The 26348-nt window shown below is 28.7% G+C and overlaps 2 protein-coding genes across 2 annotated transcripts in view; one reads left to right on the forward strand and one right to left on the reverse strand.

The window, feature by feature from the left end:
• LOC129988017 (major facilitator superfamily domain-containing protein 6-like) overlaps positions 1–26348 on the forward strand; it is a 147737-nt gene that overhangs the window by 41962 nt on the left and 79427 nt on the right. The window contains exons 2-3 of the mRNA XM_056096092.1: positions 2546–2741; positions 4422–4497. The gene's annotated coding sequence lies outside the window, so the exon portion shown is untranslated. The remainder of the gene's footprint in view (positions 1–2545; positions 2742–4421; positions 4498–26348) is intronic.
• On the reverse strand, positions 7141–19240 carry LOC129988021 (major facilitator superfamily domain-containing protein 6-like). The gene is made up of 5 exons (XM_056096097.1): positions 19068–19240; positions 17381–17480; positions 13586–14923; positions 9715–9882; positions 7141–7222 (listed from the first exon to the last, which is right to left on the reverse strand). Exons 1-4 carry the CDS (start codon positions 19068–19070, stop codon positions 9725–9727), a joined length of 1599 nt encoding a protein of 532 aa, XP_055952072.1. The 5' UTR covers positions 19071–19240; the 3' UTR covers positions 7141–7222; positions 9715–9724.

Here is a 26348-nt window from a genome sequence, read left to right on the forward strand (position 1 = left end):
CAGATTCATTTGTAATAAAATTATTCTATTAAATGACACTGATGATCGCACATCAGAAAAATGTTAAAATTTATTAAAAAATACACTAAAATAATAAAATAATAATTTTATATATATAACTTCACATAATAAGCTTTGAAACAAATAGTCATTTTTCAATCATTTTATATAAAATTCTATGATGACCAATCTGTTAAAGAACATAAACAACTAGGAAACTTCACATAAGTATCAAATAGCTTTATGTATCGAAATAATTGTTTATATCTTTATAATAAGAAACGATTATTTGTAATATTCGAAGAACTTTTGAATATTTTAAAAGCTTACAATGAAGTAATTTGTAATTATTGAATTTTTTCAAAACAGATTTCATCAGTTTTGCCAGACAACGTATTAAATAATAATTTATGGAGTTTAATAGCATAATTAGGACGAATTTAATTTTACCAAATTATTGCTGTTAATTTCCGTGGATATGTCCTTTTAAATTATATGTTTACGTTAAATAAGAAAACATTTAGTTCGTACTAGTACTAATGCTCGGAATTCTATTTTTTCAAGCGATAAAACTTCGTATGAAAAATATAAAGTTTATATTTTTAATATGTTTCATATATTTCATATGTTTTACTTATGTTTAATATACTTCATATATTTTCATATATTTTACATGATATGTTTAATATACTTCATATATTTTCATATTTTACTTAATATGTTTAATATATATAATTTCATATACTTTACTTAATATGTTTAATATACTTCATATATTTTCATATGTTTTACTTAATATGTTTAATATGCATATAATTTCATATACTTTACTTAATATGTTTAATATACTTCATATATTTCATATGTTTTACTTAATATGTTTAATTTACATATAATTTCATATACTTTACTTAATATGTTTAATATACTTCATATATTTTTCTTAATATGTTTAACATACTTCATATATTTTCATATGCTTTACTTATTATATTTAATATTTTTTCATATGTTTTACTTAATATGTTTAATATTCTGAATACATTTTATAAGTTAATATTTATGAACATATTTTATACATGAAATATTTAAACAATTTTGTATTAAAATACGTACCATTTTGTAACACTTTCTGATATTTCTGGCCTAAGAATTTAGATAATCAGTGATAGGTTGTTTTCAACAAATCTTATATAAGTCAATCAAGTATAAAAGCCGGAATTTTGTACTTTACCACTGGGATTTGATTATATTTTTGATTCACTATGAAAGAAAACAACCTAATTTTGGAAATAAACAACATTATTTTTCAACGAGAGTAAATTTTTTAAGCTCAAGCAATTTTCTTGTCATTCTTCTTAATGATGGGATAGCAATGATTTTTTTTTCTCAATCCGACTTTAAAGATAACATATTCGACGTTATATGAGGGAATTCATGGTAAGGACAAGGAAAGAATGTATAAATATAAGTACAATATAAAATTAATGAGAATGACATTGAATGATTGGAAATTGGAATTTATTTTTTTCTTTGAAATTGAAAGATTATTTATCTTCACGAAAAGATAAGAACATTTCAAAATACAGAATAAATGATACAATCATGAAAAAATCTTTGAGAATTTGATGAATATCTTGACATTTCAGAATATATTGTATCGGAAATAAAAATTGTTTTTTTGAAAGTGTTTGTGTGTCATTCAGCGTACATGTCGGTATCCTGATACAAAAACGCTTAGATTGAATCTGGCGGCTTTGGGTTGCTGCGTCAAATGAGTCTGACGACTTTGGTTGCGGGTAGATGGCGCCACAACAGCTGTACGACGGTTGAAGTTCCATCGTCCGAGATCACCAATGTGGCGGATTGAATTGAACGAGGATAGAACCTGGGACCTTGTGGTTCGCAGCCGAGTAACATGACCACAATACAAAAGCAATTGCTCGAGTAGCGTAGCTGTTAATTGGCTTATAAGCTATTTAGCGGAGTGCAAATTTTGACGAATCCCCATTTTTCAGACCTTCCTCGGGGTGAAATGCAAAATCTCGAGTTGAATTTTCTTAAGGATTACAATACTTCCGCTAAGTATATTTTGCATACGAGAAAGTAAAAAGCTGTTTGAATGTGTATTATCAAGTAATACAGCTATATCAGTTTTTTGAGAAAGATTTTATTCTGAAAAGTAAACGGCAAAATGCTTGTGTTTTGGGTAAAATTTTTGTTTAAATGTAGAAAAAATAAAAGTATGCAAAAAATGTGTTATAATTTTTATACAATTTTTAGAAAGACTGAGGACTGAATTATATTTGAAGGTTTCAAGGAACTGAGTTTGCGGCAAACGAAAAACTAAATCTCTACAAAACCAGAATAAATTATTTCTTTCACGGAATTTTATAGATGAAGTTTTGATTGCATTTCTTGAATATAATATTTGTAATTAATTAAAAATGTTTCATGCTATTTTAATCGCTTAAGTCACAGATTTTTAAAACTTCACAGTAAGAGTTTTATCAAAAAGTTTAAAGTGACGTATTTTCCATTATAGACTCTCAGAGGACAAGGATGACACATGAACCAGTTCTCTCCGAAATTCCGCACCATAAAATCGAATGAATGTGAAAAAGTTTTGGTTCTCCAAATACAGGAAAAACAAAGTTAATATAGATGGCACTCTTGTCGTCGAATGACAAATACCTCACCATGAACATTTTCAATTGAATTCAAAGATATCCTACATGGTGGTATTGATTTATTAATAATAGAATTTAGTAGTTAGAATTTTTTTCTTTTCTAAGAATAATTTTTATTCTTCAATATTCTGAAAATAATTATTCTAAGAATAATTTAAATTCTTTTCTAAGATAGAATTTTTATTTATTTCTAATAAAATTTTTTATTCTTTAATATTCTAAGAAAAATCTAAATTCTTTTCTAAGATAGAATTTTCATTTATTTCTAATAGAATTTTTTATTCTTTAATATTCTAAGAATAATTTAAATTTTTTTCTAAGAAAGAATTTTTATTTATTTCTAATGGAATTTTTATTTATTTTTAATAGAATTTTTTTATTCTTGTTTATTACATATTATCTGTTTCTAAGAAAATAGTATTAATTGATTGTTGAAATAATTGTCTGGAGTTATTTTTTGTATTATTGCGTTATTGATATCCTTTTGAATTATTAGTAGAAGAATATGAAATAGTGAAAATTGCCGGTGTTTCTTAAGCTCATATTAGCTGCATATAGATCTTGTAACTAATTAACGTAACCATCTGCACTATCGCCTTTAATGTTAACTAGAATTACTTGGATTAATGTTAATCAAATATTTCAAAAACTTGTAGCATTTTCAAAAGATAATTTGATACATAAATTAGAGAAATTTGTATTTCTTTTTTCAATTTTAAGGTTATATGTAATAAGATGAAATAGAGGTATTTTGTTTCGGAAAGTTTAGTTGAATTACTTTCACGCCAAAAAGAATACAGTTTATTTTTTATTTATTCATAAAATAGAGTTTATAAGAATCATCTAAATTATATTGTAAATAGTTAAACATCCTTTTTATAAAAATATTTTCTTTGAATATATTAAAATCTTCTTTTGTATAGCTTTCATAATTAATCCTAATTATGAAAACACACTGATTTTGAATCCTGAGATTTATCATCTTAGCCGTATGTTCTTTTTGGCTATAAAAAATGAACTAAAAAACTGGCATAAAACGAATAACATATTTATCTACTAAATAATAATAATCTGGAGTTATTTTTTGTATTATTACTTTATTCATATTTTTGAATGATTTAAAGAAGAATATGAAGCAGTGAAAACATACCTATTTTTCATAAATTCATTGTGTTCAGCTGTATATAGAGGCTGTAACTTATTAACGTAAACTTTTGTATGTTCTCCTCTAGTGTTAACTGGAATTATTTAGAAAAAATCTGTAAAATTATAAAAGTTTAGAAAGAGATTTTGAAATGTTAAAAGAATTTTTGTTTTGAATACCCAAGATAGAAAAAATTGACAAATCCAAATGGTTTTTGCTAATAAATGTTTTTGATTACGATTTGTTTTGAACATGTATATCTGTAACTGTGGATATGTATAATTAAAGCAAACATTTGCGTGTTTGTCTATAATCAAAAATCTAATAATTTGAATAAGTTAGAAACTGTTCCATTCTGTATGGATGACAAGCAAATAGCATTACAACATATATTGAATTTTTTGAAGACATTAATATATATTTAATTAATTCTGACATCCCTATATGATTGCATTCTTTAAATGAAACCCAATAAAGGAAAAATCATTTTATTATATATTTTTTATTTTGTTTATAGAAAAAGCAGAAAAATACATTATTATTTAATTTTTCTAGACTTTCTGATGCATTCGAAGTTTTTCTTTCAGATTGAAGAACTGCCAAATCAGCATGGCTGTCTGTATAATAGGAAATTCATTGATCAAAGACAAGATTCACCCTCAGGTTCTTGAAGTTCTCTTTAAAATGCTCCTGATTTTTGGTATTCACCATAGTAAACGTTTTCCAAGTATTGCCGTGGTCTGAATTAGAAGAATTAGTGAAATAGATAAGATAAATTATTAGGCAATGAAAATTTTCCTCTCATTATTATTATCATTATTAATTATTATTCATTATTATCATTAAAATTAAAATTTATAAGCCAAGTTTTGCAGTCTGTATTTTGTCAAAATAACTCTTCATCTGCAGTAACTAATGTTTGTGATAGAGAAATTTATGATTAAAATTTTGTAAGCAAATTCCAGGAAATATTTCCATATTCAAGGCAAGAATTTTTGAAAATTTCTTTCTTATTATAAACAATCACAGTCTAAAATATAACTTCATGATAAAATTACCGGGCATTACGGTATGTACATAATCTAATGAGTCAGGGAGTCAGTTATATTTGATATTTATATACACAAGTGTAGGGATAAATAACAAAAACTATTACTGATAAAATACATAATGTACACTTTATTGAGAATTTAATCTTTATTCACATTCGAGGAACTTGATAAGGGTTTTCCACGTACCCATCCTATCCGGGAATATTAATTGAATTTCATGTCAAATGAATATTGCTGTAGTAGTAAAGCCCGTCCGATAGGCATACTATGAAAAAGACTTGAATAGTGGGTAAGATGGTTTATTCTGATAGCATTATTTATTCACTACTTTCATTGAACAGAAGCACATAAGCAATAAATTGATTGCTATTAAACAGCCGCAATAGAACAAAACACTCGAAGAGAATTCGCTCGAGATCAATATTTTAAAGAGCGAATTCACTCAACTACTAATTTTTCTCTACTCGACTTCTAACCATTCCCTCATTAATCATCTGTGCGCCTCCTCTTTTTATAGCTCCGGTAACCAAACATCGAATGTTCTACATCTCAAGTCCTAATGGAGATATCACTAAACTTAAGTAAATTCGGAAATCTTTGCCTTTATTTCTAAACCTTCAAATTCGCTGCCATATCGCCAAATGGCCGCCAAGGCCGGTGAGTCATTAACCTAGCATGCATCCAATGTCCATTAAAAGTATTGTTAAATCTCTGTTCATTACCATGAAAGTAAGTGTGCAAGAAAGCAATATTACAAACTCTTGAAGATATCTTATTGTGATCGTGGTCTTCACGGTTACTTGTGAAAGGAATTAGAAATTTCAGATATTATGATGTACATTTAAATTTGTACTATTTCAGGAATCTTATGTTCACTTCCTTATGTTCATGTTCCTGCAAATTTGAGGCCTTTGTCTTTTCTTAAAATATGAAATTTAATGTAAATGCCCAACTGATCCAAAATTCAACATGATGTATGCGCCTTATATATTTCATAATTTTTTTTGCTATTTTATAAATGTTTTGTTTACTAATGTAACATAAACAAATAAATGGCAATATGAAAATAATTGATCTTTGAAGTTGAAACAGTGAGGGAAATTTGGTTAACCTGAGAAGTAAAATTGTAACCAAATTAGAATATTTTAAGTGTTAGCGCAAAACTGTTAGGAGCAAAGAATAAGATAATGGTCCTCCTAATGGTTGGTGGAAATGTCGTGAATTTGGAGAGAGGTACTCAATCGTGTACTCAAATCTGGCTGAAAATTTTTTGTTCATCAAATTATGGATTAGAAAATCATAATAGTATTTGAAGTAAATAGTCCCTAAAAAATATTTTTTCAATTTTCGTGCCTATTATTAAATATAATAATGGTTATTTCGTCTTTAAAAATCTGCAAGACTTTTTACAAAATTTGCTTTTAGTCTATGAAAATGTTATTTAATTTTTCGAAATAAGAAGAAAACATGATTAAATATTTTGCGAAAGAATGAAAATGGTCTCACTATGTCTGAATCATAAATAATACGTAAATACATAAAAATAGAAATTGGCAAGTAGAATGAGGGGGAAAAAAGGGGAAGGGGAAGTGCTTTACCATATTTTCAAGAAACATTGCAAAAGACACTTTTCTACAGACCTCTTCGACAGAAAGACTAATTCAGTATATTATCAAATTTGAAACGAATAATGCCAGAAGTTTATATTTTTAGAAAACTTATCCTAAATATAAGAAGAAGCTTATAGAAAAAATAATCACTATAAAACAGCAAAAGCAGATTATATATTGTGATTTAGATGCATAAGATCACTTTAATAAAGTAAATAATTATGATACATTTAGCGAATCATTTTCATAATGTAACACAGATATAATACAATATGTATATACATTTCAACAGAACAACACATATATTTTCTATTTTTTGAAGATCTAATATGAATCATTATAACACAGATATGAAGCATTTGCAGATTTATTTTCATGACATAATACTCATCAGAAACTTTAACAAATGTCTATTTCACATTTACCTAGAAACTTATAAAAAAATAATCGCTATAAAACAGCAAAAGCAGATTATATATTGGGATTTTGATGTATAAGATCACTTTAATAAAGTAAATAATTATGATACATTTAGCGTATCACTTTCATAATGTAACACAGATATATTACAATATGTATATACATTTCAACAGAACAATAGATATATTTTCTATTTTTTGAAGATCTAATATGAATCATTATAACACAGATATGAAGCATTTGCATATTCATTTTCATGACATAATACTCATCAGAAACTTTAACAAATGTCTATTTCACATTTACCTAGAAATAAAAAAACAACAACACTTAGTTAGAATCGCAACAAATTAAACAAAAACAGCACATAGAAAAATTGAAAACATGTGCAACAAGATATAACATATTTCTAAATTATTATTTATTTAAAATTATATAAAGTAAATCGTGATCATTGTTCCATAATTCTTGAATCTTATTGTTATAATTTCTCATATTGTGAAATATTTTGTAGATTGTTATTGACAATACTATTTGATTTTCTGTCTTATAATATGCTGAAAGATAAAATAATTTTATTATAGAGAGTTTATTACAATGGTGTAGAAATGAATGTATAATATTCCACAGCCATTCCTTCTTTTTCTTGTTTCTGTATTCATTAGCGTAAATGTCAGTTACATATTTCGAAGCTCGTAGTTTCTTCAAACAGTAATTTGAGAAATTCGTATTTCTTATTTTAAATTTTAATATATGTTGAAATAGTAACATTTTGTTTCCGAAATGTTTAGTAGAATGATTCCAAAACAAAAAAGAGCATAACTGTTTTTATGGCTTCATGAAATAGAGTTATCAAAAATCGGCTAATTTATTTTGTAAATAGTCCAAAACCTACTTTTAAAAATATTTACTTGAAACATTAGTAAAATTTTTGTATAATTTCCAAAGTATATCCTAATTATACGACACTGATTTTGAATCCTGAGATTCAAAATCTCGGCAATTTACTCTTTTTGGTTTAAAAAAATTGTCTAAAAGACTTGCTTATAGCGAAGGACTATTTCTTTATTAAATATGTAATCTAATCTATGACTAAAGGTTTTTTTTCCTATTTTAATGCAACTGTTTCTTCTATAAAGAATCGATTAGAATGGAAACCTAAGTAGATTAAGTCCTACTGAACAGCAGGTGATCTTTTATTCTCCGAATCGATTCTCATGGGGTTTATACTATTACAATATACCGTGAATTTTATTATTATTATATACGAAACAAAAGCCGGAAAATTATTTGTTGAATTTGATTTTTTGAACCTTTTAGAAGGTGCAGGTATGCGAGAGATATACTGGAAAAAAATTATTTTATATCCTTTTTTACCTGGACGTAAGAAAGCATGATTTTGGTTAATCTTATAGCTTCTTTTGACGAAATTTTAATCAATAATCACAATTAGTAGCATTAATAAAATCCACGCATCTGATATTTGCATTTCAGAGATGCATGCAAACGTTAACGTAAATATTTGCTGCATTTTCTCCTTTTTTACGTTTTAGTAAAATTGTTTTAAAAATAATTTAGCTGCAAACAATAGCTATATTATTCATTCGAGAAACTATAATTAGTTTAGTTTAGTTATATTAACGACCCATTTGAAGCAACACTAGGGATATTTTGGGACGGACCTCGTAATTTTGAACCATGGTCAGATGACGAGGACGACACTTGAGCTGGCACCCCCCTCTCCACATCACACCAGCGAGAGGACGTTTGGTCAGGACGGATTTAACGTGTAACAAATCCCCTTACACGACGGTTCTTCGGTGGAATCGGGTCTCGAACCTGAAACCCTACGGTTCCGAAGCCGAGACCTTACCACCAGGCCACCGCGGCCATCTCGACAAACAATAAAGGAAAGTCACTTAGAGGTAAATATTTAAAGTAATTGGCAAATGCTATTATAAGAGAATATGCTGAACGAATAACGTTATTATTTTAGAAAAGCAAGCTAAAATTAAAAGTGGTGATAAAACCTACCTTAGGTTTTGACCCAATTACATTTGGTCTACCCAATAAAACCCCCAATTACATTTGGTCTACCCAATAAAACCCCCAATTACATTTGGTTTACCCAATTATAACCTGATTTTAATAACTGATGTCTAAAAAATTTATATCTATTATAACATATCTAGAAAATATTTGAGACCTTTCTAATTGTTATAGAGCGTGTGTCTGGTAGAATTTTGAAATTAATCTGAATAAATTCTATTATAATATATCGCCTCTGTGGACATTTTCAAAGATTTCGTCGCAATATTTTTAGTGGAACTTCAAGCCAAGATACTTAATAATATGATTACACTTTCTTTTACCGATATTGACCCTGCATGAAAATACAGAAATGCCGCTTAGACCATGTGCTTTAAATATATCTACCTGAATTGCATCACTCAATTCAGTAATTACTTCAGAGTTTGTTTTAATAATAAAGGTTCAAAGATGAAGCATATTGTTACCTCCTTTCAGCCTTTTTAATGTTTTATGGCTTTATATTTTTTATTACAAATAATATCATTCTTGTTCTATATTTTCAATTTCCTTTTCTAATTGAAAATATGGATCACCTTTAAATAGCAATTAGACATCAGAAATGAATGATTTGTAAAAAGCACAAAGAAATCAAGAATTATTTTTATCGTTATGGAATGAAATTATGAAAGAAAAATAGAGGAAAAGTAATGTCAAACTCATTTGGGGCTTTGAAATGAATTTTAATCACATTTTTTTATAATTCTTACCACAATCCAGTTAAACTCCAACTTTCTTTTTACGCAATCGTTCAATGATTAGATAAGTTCCGTAAAATATTGCATATCCTAAACAAAGGCCCCCGGTTACTCTATATGCCACACGGCCACCAAAGTCCTTCATGACGTACCCACCAATGGCAGTTGCTCCTAGTCTAGCTGTAAAGATCAAATATAATTTTTGTGAGCACGTTAAAAATTGATATATGATTAAAAATAAATTTAAAAAAAAATACAGACCTAACGAAACATTACCATTTTACCTTGTTTCAGATTTAAAAATTTGAATTTCCTTAAAAAAATTATTTACTGTTTTTGTTTGATTTGTGTTTATATTTGTGTATTATTTATGTAATGATTATTCAATCATTTGATGAAAATTTTGATCAAGAGGAAAAAACATGTTTGTTCCCTATATTTGGAATCAACCTAATCCTAATTTTAAGTCACAGTTCAGTTGAATTGTATCGCTTCAGTTCTTTTTCTTTGATAATATTGTTACGAAATTGATTATCTTCAGCCGAGACGTGCAGCATACAACAATACTCTACTGCAGACAGTAGCGCACAGCTTAGTTCAGCACTAGCTTGACTTCTTCGCTGCTCCACTTATCTCTGGAAGGCCAGTTCTTTACCGTCGATTCCGTCTACTCTTCACCGTTGATCCCGACTACTCTTCTCTGTCGATTCCGACCACTACTCTTCGACTACTCCCTGGTTCACGACTCCCGGCAGCTGCAGGCTGCTCCTTTTATAGGTCTCAGGAGGCGGGGCTAGAAGCCTCTCAACCAATCAGGAACGTCCGAGGCGTATCTCGGTTCCTAATGGACGGTTCGGGAAAATTCTCGATGTTTCGGGTATAATCTATTTTGGCACCAAAGTCGCCAAGTTTGTCGCCAAGCTCTGGGACCTCCTATGGAACCAACTCTGCTGGGAAGCCGCATCACAGATTCATAACAATATTCATAAATGATACTTTCAAATAACGGTATTTGAATACAAATTGGAATGATGTTGTTTTATTTAATTTTCATTTATAATGCCTGATATTTCATTTTAAGCATACATTTTTAATACAAATCTTCATAAATTAGATCTAAAAGGTACATCAAAAAGTGTTCAGATGAAAGTTTAGAATTTTTTAAAGCCCTTTGTAGAAAAATAATATTAAAAATAAATTTGCAAAAATGTCACTTTAAATGTAAAAAAAATTATTATAATTTGAAATAATTTTATTTATTAGAAATATTATATATTATATAATGTTTCTAGAATTATTTAAGTAAAAAAGTTAATTTTATTATGATTAATTTAGTAAAAATTATAAAAACATTTCTTAGACATTTTAAAATTATTTTTTTTAATTATCTGTATTTTAGAATTCTGGTTGATAGTCTTGAAATAGAATGAAAAATAAAATAAAACTAACTAGAAAAAGAAAAAAGATCTGGTTCGTTGATAAATATGGCCTTCATCGTGTATTGAAACGACTGAGTTTAAAATGTTCCTTGTGGCATTTTCAAATAATTTAAGAGCGAATAAAATAATTTTTACAAATAAACAATATATAAAGTAATATTATTAATTATGTATTTTTTTAAATAAAAAAAAAACATTGCTCAATTTTCTTTGTCTATGAGAAGTATGAACAATATCTTATATTTCCTTAAACATATTTTATAAGTAAAATTTTAAACTTCATTTTCAATTTGAAACTGTATTTAAAGTTGGCATCATGCATTTCTTGTTTAAATTTGTACTAACTCAACTTCATGATAGAAAAAGATTTGCCAGGAAATGTTTCGGAGGCTATGAAGTCGAAAGAAACCATGAATTGCTTCTTAACTCGTGTTACTTGTCTCCTATAATTTTCATTGAAAGCGGGAAGTAGTAGGAATTAATATAGAAAGCAGGAAACGAGATTTATTGGTCGTGATTTTGTGCGATTCATAAAACAAAGGAAGCCGTCATAATGCGAATAATATTAATGATAACATACATTGCATCCATTCATGTCTTGGCCTAATGGTTAATTTGTAAATTACTACAGACAAGCATATATTTCCAAATTGAAAAATGCTTTAAATGAAGGGAAGAATTATATTTCATCCTTTTTAAATTAATAAGTGTATTTCCAAAAAAAAAAAAAAAAAAAAAAATTACGAATTCTAACTTTTTATATGTCCCCTGGTGCTATCAGTCATATTAAGTGAAAAATTGTTGATACCCTAAAACATACAATATAAAAATTTTCATCGTTGTTTGACTGAAATTGATTGAATTATAGCTATTTAACTTAATGCCGGGTTTATACTCGGCCAGTTATAAGAGAGCTAATAGATAGTGCATGCGTAGAAAGAGACAGATTTATGTTTGTCACAATCTTATAAGATAGATTCAGGTATTCCATGCTTGGCTGTAAATTGTCGTTTTGGTGTCACGGAATTTTTCTTTTTCACCGCGAATCGTATTAAAATGATGGATATTTACATAAAAAACATAGTAAAATAAAAATAAAAAATAGGTCAACATACCTAAATTTGGAAAACTATAGAAAAGGAACGACAAATAAAATGAAAGGAAAAAAAAATACACAACCTTGCATCAGAAAGAACAAAGAACAAAAAATGTTGGAATTAATCTATAATAAGTAATCAATTTATTTCACGCCAAAAAGCCCGCCAAATTCTACAACGCATGCGAAGTAAGAAAAAAAAAAAAAAAAAAAAAAATACACCACAGCGGCATGTTGTTGTCCCGTCGAGACAACTACTTGCCATCGACCGAACAGCAGTTTTCAGCCTTTCTACGCATGCGCTGCCTACTGGCCGTCTTATAACTGGCCGAGTGTAAACCTGGCATAAATATGAGTTGCATGAAAATTTATTTTAAGGAACAGTTGTAAAACTCAGTACTAAAGTGGATAAATTCAAGTTGCAAAATGATCCTTTAATATCTCTTTTGATGTCCCAATATTATCCATGAAATAGTGTTGTTTTTGTCGTAGTATATTTTTTACCTGGTATGTTTTGTAGTACGAGAATGATTTTTTTAAAATTTAAAATATTAAAATGTCAAGAATAATTTTCTAAATATTTTTGATAGGACCAAACTGTTTAAGAAGTTGATTTCGTAATTTTTTGCTATATATATTTATTTATTTAAACATAAAATATAATTTTCTCTGCAATTTAAAGGTTTCTTTTCCAATTAAAATAATACATATATCTATAAAGATTTAGAGATTAACTATTGGATAACAGTAAGAGTGCACACGCTGTTTAAACTAAACTGTATGGCAGTTATATTTTCATTTTAAATTTTACTTCAAAACCACTCGTAGACACCAAATAAGCAAAGATTTGCAAATTGCATTATTGTGAAGCTTACATTAAATATACTTGTTTATTTATATATACTTAACATTACATATACTTCTTTATTTATACATATTAAAGATGTCGTGTCCGCGTTACCACGGAAAAGGGGTGCAGTAGCTTCTGAGGGTAAACACCCCTAAGCACCCGAGGGCAGAAGTCTGACTTCTAGCTCATATGAAGATGAAACTCACACATTTGCTTGCACAACCCCTTTTCACAGGGGGGGGGACATTCATACACCTCACAGATAGAACATAGATGAAGAACAACCATGCCCAAACCGGGATTCGAACCCGGGACGCCCAGATCACTGGGAAGATGCGCTACCCCTATGCAAGGACGCCGGCTATTTATACATATTTATTATTAAATATACTTGTTTATTATTAAATGGTTTGGTTTCAAATGTGATTTTAGCAAAATTCTTCTGGATTAAAGATAGAAAAAATGTAGCAAAAGTTGAAATAAGAAGTATTTACTGACCAGTGTTATAATGAAGACTTCCGGCAAGGACTTTCATAGTTGCTTGAAGTTCAACTGGAGCAACTTTATCACAGTACTCAATTGCCGCTACCCAAAATAAATAATAAGCAAACACATTTACGACTTCAATTGCAATCGCAAGCAAAGGTTCTCGTATGAATGAAAGGGAAAAACAATAGAAAGTATATGTGAGTAAGCAGAGGACAAAGAAGTTGCGCAAGCCGGCTTTAATTAAAATCCATTTGGACGCGTAAAGTAAAGGAAGTCCACATAGAGCAGACACTCCAGCAGCTGCACCGATGAGGAAATCTGAGGCTCCAAGATCTTGTAGGTACCATCTCCCATAAATCGTCAGAAATCCAAACGAAATCCCCATTGTAAAAAGAAGAATTAAGAATAAAAGTATTTCCGTGTTCATTACAAACTCAAAAGTCTTTTTCCATACAGCTGGAGCAGGTTTGTGAAATTTCGGATTGACATTCCAGACTGGAATGAGCGAAAAGACAGTAAATATAAACGAGCAGACAAACGCAGGGGTATATTTTTGATCATTACCATCTAAAGCAGATACATGCAGAATGAATCCAGCAAGTGGAGGACCAAATAATATGCCTAAAATAGACCAAAGTCTATGTTTCCCGAAGTCAGAATTATACTGATTGGTTAGGTCCATCGTGATCACATCAAAGAATCTATACACATTTGTCCCAGATGTGTTGTATATGATGATTAAGATTCCATAAAGAATTATCCAAAGCGATCTATTGTTTTGGCAATTCAATAAATTCTTGCTTGAACAAATCATTTGAAATGTATTGCAGTCTTGAGCATCGCATGAAGGAATGTCTTGAGTTGAATAGTTTTTAAATCCAACTTGATATAGGCAAAAACCTGAAGTTTCATTAAAATGTCCATTTTCAAGTCTGTTATCCCCTCTTAGTAATAGAGAAACAAATGGACAATTTTGATTTTCATCATAATGTGTTTCATTCTCTTTGTAAACTATTGTGCATGAATCTGTATGAAAGTTATCCAATAAAATCTGACAAGGATGCATTGCTCTGATTTCTTCATCAATGCAGTCGAAAGTGATCTTTTTGGCAGCACATTCGTCTAACTTAGGCATAATAGTGAAACATGTTAAGGCTATTAAGAAAATGGATCCATGAATGAAAAGAAAGGGTTTCACGCGGCCAATTTTGTCTGCAAACACTCCAGAAATCAAGCCTGCAATGAATTGAAAAACTACGCTAAAGGTGAACATCAAAGATAAGTCCGCTATTGTTAGACCTTGACTCTTTAGATAAAGAGAAATGAAAACAGCTGTGGTTTGGGCTCCTGTAAATAGATAAAAATGTCAGAAAAATGCGACTTAATTACACTTCTAAAATTGTCGAACAAAAACATTGTATTAGTTACGTATCAAACTGTCATAAATTTATAGAAATCTTTATGAAAAATTGAATTTAGTATTGAATTTCAAAATATATTTGATATTTTATAGAGATTTTTTTTTTCCTCAACAACAGCAAGGCCAATGAGGTACAATTAATTCCTCTTCAGGATTTGGTCTCAAGTAGGCCTTTCACCGATTTAAAGATGAGGGGAAGGGTCACAGAAAGGTCTGTCAAATAATTTATTACTCTAGTTGCCACAAAAATAAATATGTATGAAAACAAATTCTATGAATTAGAATAAGATTAAATTAACAGTTTTCTAAGTTTATTAGATCATATTCTTAATGTTTGCATTAAATTTACTTTGGTATTAAAATATTTATAAACATTGAAATCTGAAATATATTTTGAATAAATGTGTTTGGCGCTATTTACGATTCAACCAGCTACTCTTTCGAAAGCAAGCCAGACGAGGCCAATCATGAAACTCATCTTCTAACCAATAAATTCTTTGGTTGTTGTCATATTAATGACACATGGCAGATTTCTACGGAAGCGGAGGATTTCAGAGTTTTGGAAATCGAATTTCATCATTCTTGAGAAGCATTTTTTGCTCAAATTTGATCATTTTTTTTATTCATTCAAAAATGTAAAAAGAAAAGGATTTAGCAATGTTTGTGTCACGGGCAATGAGAATTTAAGAAGGAAAAGGAAATGATAATTAGCTTGACCAATTTTTTAATGTTAAGAGAACATCTGCAAGTGGAATTAAAGATGATAAATCATCAACTTTTCTACTTGCTACAAAGATAGATACACTAACAGTAATATAATAGAATTTGAAGTAATATCTGAAATTAACAATGATAATGAATCTGGATTTTAAAAGCTCATTAAGAGTATAAATGACTGAAATTCAGATAAATTCCTTGAGTAATCTATTATTAAATTAACTAAGGTTAACTTAAGAGATCTTTAAACTTGGAATCTGCTAATCGTTGAGACTGCAGATTATATTGCAAGAAATATAGCAGGGTATTTAAACTGATTGTCCTGGATTACTATAATTATCCTAGATTTGTAAAATAAATAATTTTTTTTTCAAGTAAAAAAATTAGGAGTTGAAAAAAAGTGGATGGATAATGTATTCGAAACTCAAAGATATATGTCTACTACTTAAATGCATGTAATTTAAACAGTTTCGGGGAAAAGACTTCTTTTGATGGTGGTTTTAAAGATTGGAAAAACCGAATGGTTTATTGAGAGAAAAATAATAAAACATGAAAAAAGTACCGTCGGAAAGAAACATAAAAACGTTTATATTTGTAGGTAATTCTTTGGGAAAACATAATACATCAATACATCGGGAAAGCATAATACATCAATATATTCCGAATTTGTTGAAATTTTTGGATAAATTATTAAAGATGTGAGATGACAGAATTCCAGAAAAAAAAAATACTTACTTGTACTAACCTATCAAAATGGCTTATCTTTCGATAAGTTATTTTGAAGCCATTAAGAATGCATTAATTTCAAACAATTTGCATATGCACTTGATGTTAAAGAAAAATCGCAGAATGTTCCTGGGAAATTCTTAGGACTAATTCTTGGAAAAACAATTATTTGAAAAACAATTATCCTTACAATTAATTAAACAATTTTCCTTACAAAACAATTATCCTTATTAAACAATTACTTTTTCCGATTAGAATGAATTTGGAGAAATATATTATTAATCCTTATAAGGATAAAAAATATTGCCCGAGAAATTCTTCCAGAAAAAATAAATTTTCTAGTGTTGCGTGAATTTCTTCCTTAGTCTGAATTTATTCAAAATGTTGAATTTGATAAAGTGATTAAAAGTTTTATTGCTTTAAAGGCTTATCGAGTTGAAAATTAATTATAAGATGATAATTAATAGTTTATTATTTATTTGAATATTAATTAGTCATTTAAGTGGTTACATTAGATTTCGCTTTATAGATCCCGTAAATGTTATTACAATTATTAATATTACATTTGTTTCAATTTAATTATCATTATATAATCTGTTTTATTATTTAGATTTTTTTTTATTTGTATATAAAAATTTATCAAATATTTCTGGTTAATTATTTGGAAATTTTTTACTTGGCCATTTTTTTCTCGCTACCTCGGCATTATGCCTATAGAGAAGATATAAACATGTTTTATTTTCATTTTTCAATTGTTTTTTTAATTACAACAATGTAATTCTTACGAAAAAATGTAATTTATCTGTAAAAAATTGATAGATGGTTTATGATTTTCTGATAAACATTCAATTGAGTGCTCAATAAGGTACAAAGAATATTCTTTAATCAATATCAAACATCAAAAAGGAGAGAACGGAATAAAATATAAATCAAGATGATACCTGCAAACCAACAGAATAGTGAGATCTTGATTGACAGCAGAAATTTATTAATGCCTACTTTGTATCTTCCAAAACAGTTGATGAAACATGTTGGGTTTTCCTGTAAAGATATGATATTTAATCATTCAAAATAACAGTTTGACGGACATTTTATTTTTTATTGCATGACATGGAATATCATTTGGTGAAATGTTGCATCTGTTAGATGAAAAAGAAAAAAAATTATTAATGAGAATTTAGTATTCAATATTAAGGATCCCATTTCGAATCTCAATGAGAGATAATTGCATTGAAATCTAAATTCTTAATTCTTTATCAGAAACAAGGTCCACATTTAAGCCTTTCACCTTCGTCAAGTTTAAGCTCTCAACCCAAGACAAATTTAATCACTACTAATGCGCTTGTATCATGAGTATTTGGAGAATTGAATGTCAAATCTGCAACTCTCAACACAGGACTTGGTCACTAAGTATGTGTGACCATCTTTCGAAAAGCTGATGAGTTTAGTTCAAATTTTCATATTCGCAAAACATATACATACTGTTTCTTCTTTCAAGGATTCTGCCCAAATTTAATTACAGATCTTCAATTTTAGTGATGAAAATGCATGTCAAGATCACAGATATACAGATAGGTACAATTTTACAAAACATTTTAGTCTCAGTGAAGACTAAATCATGGCTATTTATCTAAATTTCGAGACCGATTTGGGGGGGGGGATTATAATATTTTCTTGTTGAACCCAAGTAAGGAAAGAGTATCAACGGGATTATCAAACGGAAGCCAACTTCTTCATTATTATGAAAATTAAAACCGACATTTTAATTGCTTTTTATTGTTAAGAGGATATTAAACCAGTAGTTTATTCAAAATCACTCACTATAATTATGTTATTGATCTTCATTTTACAGCTATTTTTAATAGTTTGATAGGGTTGTAAAATACTTGCATTAAACTTCAAATTTAACATGAAATAATAATTTATTCAATTTATTTACCATTTTGAACTTATTCTATTGGCAGAAAAATTTTCTCATTAGAAATTTTAAGAATTTTTTTTCTCACTAATAGAAATTACGCACAGATAACCAAAAAAAAAGTCAGCACATTTACATTGTCAGCACAGTTACATTTAGCACATTTCTCTTTTTCTTTGCTCATATGAAAAATAAAATTTCGTTGGTAATAGTTTTGTTAAAATAATTTAGTTACTTATATTCACTTTTTTTTAAAAAAACTGTTTTTTTGTTACAGGTTAATGTATGAAACTGGTTATGGCCTGAAAAAAAAATTGTTTCTTTTTTTATGAAGATGATTTTTTGTGAGAGTTGAATGATTTTTTTAACTGGTTGCCATTCTCATCACAACACACATAAATAGTTTTATTTGAAATCGAATTCAAAACTATCGAAATTAATACTATTCATTTCCATTAATAGCGTTTTACTTTTTAAGTGAAAAACCTTCACAATAATTTCGTTGCTTTTTAAAATTGAATTTACATTTCATATATATATATCGGTTTCAACTAAACATCTTTTATCGCTCATCTAAACATCTATGTTATCATTTAGGTTTATATATAATAATAAAAATATATCAAATTTTGAAATTTACCTTATTACAGATGTATATTTCTTAATATATTTTACAAGAAAGTATTGAAATAATTTTCTAAAATACGTACCATTTTGTAAATTCAAATAATTTATATCTCTTCTGTCTTGCTTTAAGAATAAAATATCTGTGTTTTTCTTTAAAATAGAATTTACATGTCACAAACGAATTTACTAGTCGGAGTTTCACGTTTTAGCATTATGAGTCTACTATTCTTAGACAACTGAAAGAAGAAGTAAACAGAATCAGCTAACGGTAGAAATAGAAATAATATGCTGTAATGAGATGAATGTTTTAAAGTTGAAGAATTGTTTTGGTCACGTTTTTTAATGATTTTTTTAATGATGAGTTTGCAGTAATTTCTTAACCTTATTGAAGGTAATAAATTTAATATGGCATATATTAAGTTGTTCTAAAAACGATAAAATAAGATGTAATCTAAATATATAAATATAAATGTTTATCTTCTATACAAATGTAAAGTTTTTATCTGATTTTAGTGAAATTTAGGGCATATTCTATTTAAAATAAGAAGGAAAAAATCACTATCACTTTGCCTTTAGTTACATTTTCCGTCAATTAAACATAAGTCTTTGCGTTTCTCCTCTATATCTTCCCTTAGAAATTCAAAAAAAAAATAATAATAATATTTTTAAGTATACCGATTTATTTTTGGTATTATTTTTTCATTAATTTTAATATTATTTTTTATTTGTGAACTGCAATAATACTTTTCATTATTGAGTTGTGAAACAAACATATTTCATAATTTATATAATGACGTCTTCTCAAGATTTATTCTCAATATTATGAATGTCTGATGAGCTGATTATTTATTTTATATGATAATTGTCGTCGTACAAGGTAGTTTATTGTCTACCTGTTCTATAATTTATTGCTTTTGTGTTAATTAATTTTTTAATTTTGTTTATAGTTTTAATGATGCAAGAAAATAACATTCGAATAATATATACAAAGAAAAATGATTTATTTTGAAAGCTAAATTTATTAAAAATAATGAAATGTCAATCGTCTTTTTGTCCTGGTCTCCTTTGTAATAAATACAAAATATTGTCGAATTATATTAATATAAATAAACAACAACACACGCGACATAATTTTTAAATGTAACAATTTACATTTCATACGGAAAGGAATTCTTCATAAGCGTGGAAATTATATTTTCAAGGACATTGAAACAGTGACACAAAATCTTGAAACAGTGACATAAGCATAAAAGCTTGTGTCACTGTTTCAAGATTTAATAAGCAATTAAAAAAATTTAACCACACTAATATTTCAATAAAAAATCAATTAATTTTTGTGATCGCTATTTTGAAGAAAGATCGTACCTCATATGCATGTTAGTATTTAGTTGTTCGTTATATTCATCCACTGTAATTAGTTTAAAAATTAATCGCTTGTCATTTGCACGGCGCTGTTTTTTTTAAGTTGACGTATCAACAAATCCTAAAAAAAATCATCATTTTTATGAATTATCAGATAGGAGCATGGAATTTGAATTGCCTCTAAGAATAATTAAATATTAATAGAGAAAGTTTATGGAATGTTTTCAGAAATAATTCATTAGCACCCTGATCAAACTTTAAAAAAATTTATTAAAAACGACAATGGAACAAAGGAATCTCACAAGATGTATCAGCAATAAAAAGTTATCTAGTTTTAAAAGTAATTGAATCAATATCAATTGTATCATTCTTTAAGCAAAAAAATAAGTCTAAATTATGAAATAAGCAACATTTTTTTTTATTTGTTTCAGAAACTTCCTAAAGTCGTAAATTGAGCGTTGTTTCTTAGTAAGAAACAAATAATCAGGAAATTCGTTATTTTTCTGCTTTTGGAGCTGAAAAGACTTTTTTTCAGTTGCATGTGTACCATAAATATGATAGATTATTCGAATATAAAGATGTTAATTATGATTTATTAGTAATTGGGACAAATTTGAATGGGTAATATGATGGATTGAAATGCAAAGATGACGTTAACGGTTTCATAAATAAGTATTATGACAGCAGTGATTTGCTAGACTTGTTGCAGGCGATGAATACATTTATGGTACAATCTAGAAAGTGAAATTCAGCTAAAGAATATTTAGTTGTAGATTATAAAAAACAAATAAAATATTTGGAGATTTAAAATTGATTAAATATTTTAACTGAACGAAATTGCAACGAAGTTTAAATAAAACTGCATAACATCAAAAATTTATTAAAACATTTTAAACATGAAAATGAAATTATAATTTTTAAAAATATTTCTCAGTAAAACCTGGAATATTATGTGAAAAAAGTTTGATAAGATTCCTGATTCTCTTTGATTACATCTACTGATTACATAAATTATCTTTGTTTCTCTTCATTATATAAGAATAACTTTATTTGCATGTATTGTATATCTGGATAAACTGTTATTTGTAGCTACAGTTCCAAAAAATAAACATTAGTTGCAGAGGCAGTATGTAAACGTTCAAGTACTGACCATCGCGCTATCACTGTAATTTTAAAGCATAAGACAATATCAGTGTTAGGTGAATGAAATTTGGTAGGAGTTGTTGGAATCGTTTAGTGACTTGACAGCGCACACTAAGATTTCCGGCGTCACTTGAATTTTGGCATTAGCTCTATGAAGATATGAGTTCCGGTGTTTAATTTAGAACATTTAATGAAATGTCACTGGAGCTATAAAAAGCTGAGGCGCACAGACGAGAGTGTGTCAATAGGTAATACTTGAGTCGAGACAATTAGTAGTTGAGCGAATTCTGTCTAATGTTGATCAGCAGTTTTCTGTCTGAACGCTGTTTAAGAGCGATTTACTACTTGATTTTCGTAAGTGCTGTTTTGTTTGTGCATCGTCTATGCTTTGTAATTTGTATTTCATATTGTAGGCGCTTCGGGGTTCGTGTTGATTGAGAATTGATAAAAAAAACTCTCGAAAATCACAAGACGTTTATTCGTAGAAATCTCTAGAAGATGCAGGAATTTACAGCAATTACGAGTCACAATTATGCAGCTCTAATTCAGCGAATACAACAGGAAACAGCTTCAAATACCTCAAACCTCAAATACCTCAAACAGATAACAGCTTCTAGTACACTAGATTAACACTCAAGTCTTCACTATTCTCTAATGACCCATGGTCCATGGGGCGGTGGTATTTATACTTGACTTGGAGTGAAAATCTAGGACTTTCCTCAATGTTCTGGAGGTTCTAGGCTATTTCGCTTAGTAATGGTTCTAGAACTTAGGTGATGGAACTTTCCAGAACTATCTATTTTTTGCCAAGAATCTCTCCAAAAGGTCACCAAATCGCCAAATCACTGGAAATGCCCTTTTTATGTAAAATACTCCTAAATTGCGCGATTTTCACCCCATAATCTATTTCATATCTGTTTACGATATTTCAAGACGAATACAAATATTTACAGAAATATTTACAAAGTTTGTAATAATATTTTCTTGCAGAATAAAATATCGTTATCCATTATTGAACCTGTGGGACTTTTCACCGTACATTAACTAAACGGATTTTTTTATTGTAACTATGCTTCAAAAAAGAACTGAGATATTATTAAATTTCAAAATCATAGCCTACACAAATTTGTCTCGAAATTATGGTGTTTTCTGGCTTTTCTTTCTCAAAACTTTTGACGTTTAGCATGAACAGTCGATTATACTCTAAATATTACTAATATTGAAGAAAAGGACTGAAAGAACTCATTGCTTGCACTTCTTTGTTTACTTTTGTATATTTTATAAAAATATTTGAATAGCAGAAGAAAACTTCAGAGCTTTGTAAATTTATTAGGCTAAAAGTTAAAAATCAAATTTAAGAAAAATTAATTATTCTTATATTCGATCAAATTTCAAGCTAAATAAAAATTAGGTTTTTACTAAGAACACCAAATCTCGGTAATATGTACTTCCGATAAAAAAAAAATGTTTGGAAAATTAGAGGTAACTGAAGAAACCCAATAGTATCTAGCATAAAAATACCTCATAAAAAGTTTACAGATGATTTCTAGATTTTATAAGTACTTCAGTATAAAGGAGTTCCCGATATTTCTAATTGCAGCAATATAATTTTACAAAAAGTACTGTAATACAATATCCTCGTTACTGCTAATCGCAGCAATATAATTTTGATAAAAAATATTGTATACATTCAAATGAATTTTCCGTTTTGCTGTATGCAATTTCTGTAAAAATCCTTGCATGATTTTTTTTTTTTAAATAACCAATTCAATTTTACTTTTTATATTATTTTTTACATCTTATTCTCTTTAAAATTAATTTCCATTCTTGTCGTTTTAAAAGTTTGTATAATCCAACTCTCCGATTAATGTATTTGAATCTATTATAAAACGAAACCACAGAGTAATATAAGAATTGCTTTAAAATGAATTTACTTGAATTTTAGTAATCAGTGATGGAATGAGATAACATTATTTATATGTAAGAAGCTGGTTTTTGTTGTTGTTATTGTTCAGCGGAATGTTGAACGGAAATGATGCTTTTAAAGAAATGCCTTATAAACAGAAATTGTTGTAATTAGCAGTTTATAAGTAGACAGGCAGCAGACTTTTAGTTTAGAAAGGGGATTCTAAACTCTAAATCACCGAATGTCTCCAGTATGTTTGATAAGATTTAAACTGACATCGTGAAAGTATACATGTTACATAAAGTACATATGTTATTTGAATGTGGGATAGGAAGTTTGGAGAATGTGACACTTTTCAATGTGAGCTTGTTATCTGAACCTTGTTCAATATTAAGATACCTTTCGAAATAATAATACCTTAATACTCGAATAAGTATACCTTAAGATACCTTTGTCGAAAGGAAAGATTTCTTAAAAGGTTTCCTAATAGAACTAACCTTATATTTCCATATTTATAATAATTGTTATAAAAAAGTTTTATGATGTTATAAGGATTTGTAATACTGCTACCTTTTCCAGAAAGTATCCTGGGAAAAGATGTCGTTTTAATAGATATGATACTGGTGGCTGATCGGATGCCGCCAATAACCTTAACTTTGGCGACAAGCCTAGTAAACATTACACAACTTGAACACAAAAATGGAGGACTCAGAATATTCGAGAATCCTGGAAACAGTGCATTAGGACTAGAGTTCCAAAATTTGTTTCCAGACTGTTTGTTGCACTTTTATGTAAACTATAAAATTCCTCAGATGAATCAGGAATGAGTGGTAGTGGAATCAACAAAAAGTATTTGAACAAAGTTTCTCTTTTGATCTCCAACGATATGTCTCTGAGAACTTTATGCTGTTCTGTGTGTTAATAGGAATTTGTGTGCTCCTGTTTATTTCAGATGCTCTTTTTGTGTGCCCTTGTTTGTGATTTGTTACTTTTGTATTTGTTTTCAATGTAGATCCCTTATGCAGAGCCTCTTCATTTTTTTCTATCCACTGGAAGGATGTTTGAACTTTTTTTCCAAGAAACTTTATATCACATTAGAATAATAAGTAATTTTAAATTGTTACTGAAAATGCTAAATTTAAATTGTTATTAAAAATAATGCTGTTTAAAAATTATTTAACAATTACACAACTTCTCTCTTTTGGTCAAAAAGAAAGAAACAATAGTATTTAACCTTAAATAGTGTGAAGCATTAAAATAAAAAAAAATAATTACGTTTTATTAATACTGCAAATAAGAAAGCAAATAATGCTATATTTTGAATACACTTTTTATATTTATAATGTATAGATGGGGTGATGCTCAAAAAACAGATTAAAACGCTTAATCAGCCATTAATTACTTATGGTAATAAATTTTCTGTTGTCTTCTATTAAAAATTAAAAGTTATTAAAACTGCCATTTGAGATTAATAATAAATTCATCATCTTAAATCTAATTTTATTTTATTTTAATCAACATTATTGTTCGAAAGTATTTGATTTAAATTAAATTAGATTACCCTCTTATTTATAAAATAACATTAAAGCGATTTTGAAATGGTTCTCATTACTTTAATAGATAAAAAAAACTCTATTAAAAAACCATTAAAAAAAAACTTCTAAAATCCAACACTTAAAGAGCGACAGTACAAAATTGAAGTGAATATATGATCCTGCAGGTCATTACAATCATATCATTCTTTTCCTCTGTCGGAAAAAATTACTCACTAATATAGAAACAACTGGAACATGATTTATAGTTTTAATGACTGATGCATTGACTAATTTTCCTCCATTCCAACTATTTCCCCCATGTCCGCCACGCGCTCCTCCTTGGCCTCCATGACTTCCCTGTCCGCAATGAGCAGCGTTACGACCACTTCCTAACCTTCATAAATACCTTCAAGCCCATCATGGCCAATAGTATATCTACTACCGAGCTATCTATGACCTCCTCTGTGACCTCCATATCCACCATGATCTCCATGTCCGCCATAACCAGATCCATGTCCACCATGCTAACCAACCATGACTGCCTTTGAATCCGCTATGGAGAACTCCATGTATTCCTTTATTTACCCCATATACACTATGATCCCCTCCGTGACATCTGTCCACCACGTTCTTCACCGTGCTTAAATATTCTATAGGACCAACATCATGTAACCAACCCTGACTACCTCCATATCCACCATCCCCAGCTGCAGGTTCACTACTTAACGAGCCATGACTTCCTTCGTGTCCTGCATGGCCTCCTTCATCACCTCCATGTACGTCAAGACTTGTTGCATGTCTACCTTTTAACCAATCATGGACACCTCCACCATGAGCAGTGCTATGCCAGCCTAACAAACGACGACTAGTTCCAAGTCCACTATGGCCGTGATTACTATGACCATCTTAAAGTAATGATTATAGCCTATTAAATATATTATTTTTAGTTAAAACTTTTTAAAGAATAATAATCCTGAAATATATATATATATAAAACAGACTTATTTTTCTTTAAATATAGCGAACAAAAATATATTGCATTTTTTAGCTCTTTTGGATTCAAAGCAATAAATACTTTCAGGAGTCTCAACTTTGATTTCCATTAAATTAATAGCAAAATTAAGCATTTCCATTTATGTAAGTGGGTATGCAAAAGTTATGTAATTTTAACCAAGCAGCCATGGAATTGTTGAAAAAAAATACTTATTTAGATCAGTACAATAAACATCCAACTAGTTAGAAAGATGGTTCGTATTTAAATATCAGACATAAGGCATCTCAAAGTGACGTAAGGGTGCACGAAATGCATTTATTCAGCTTTATGCGTTCCTTGTTTACAATCAGAAATACGAAAGGCGTTATTAAGGACATTCGCTGAAAGTTCAGCTGAATTCATATCTGTAGTAAGAGGATGGATT

This window comes from Argiope bruennichi, chromosome 10 (assembly GCF_947563725.1).
Source record: "Argiope bruennichi chromosome 10, qqArgBrue1.1, whole genome shotgun sequence".
NCBI lineage: Eukaryota > Metazoa > Arthropoda > Arachnida > Araneae > Araneidae > Argiope > Argiope bruennichi.

Coding starts and splice junctions, on each gene's coding strand:
- LOC129988021 (XM_056096097.1), bottom strand. Junction 14,924..17,380: donor ACTATTCTGTTGGTTTGCAG/GTATCATCTTGA, acceptor ATCTATTTACAG/GAGCCCAAACCACAGCTGTT. Junction 9,883..13,585: donor AAGTCTTCATTATAACACTG/GTCAGTAAATAC, acceptor TGATCTTTACAG/CTAGACTAGGAGCAACTGCC.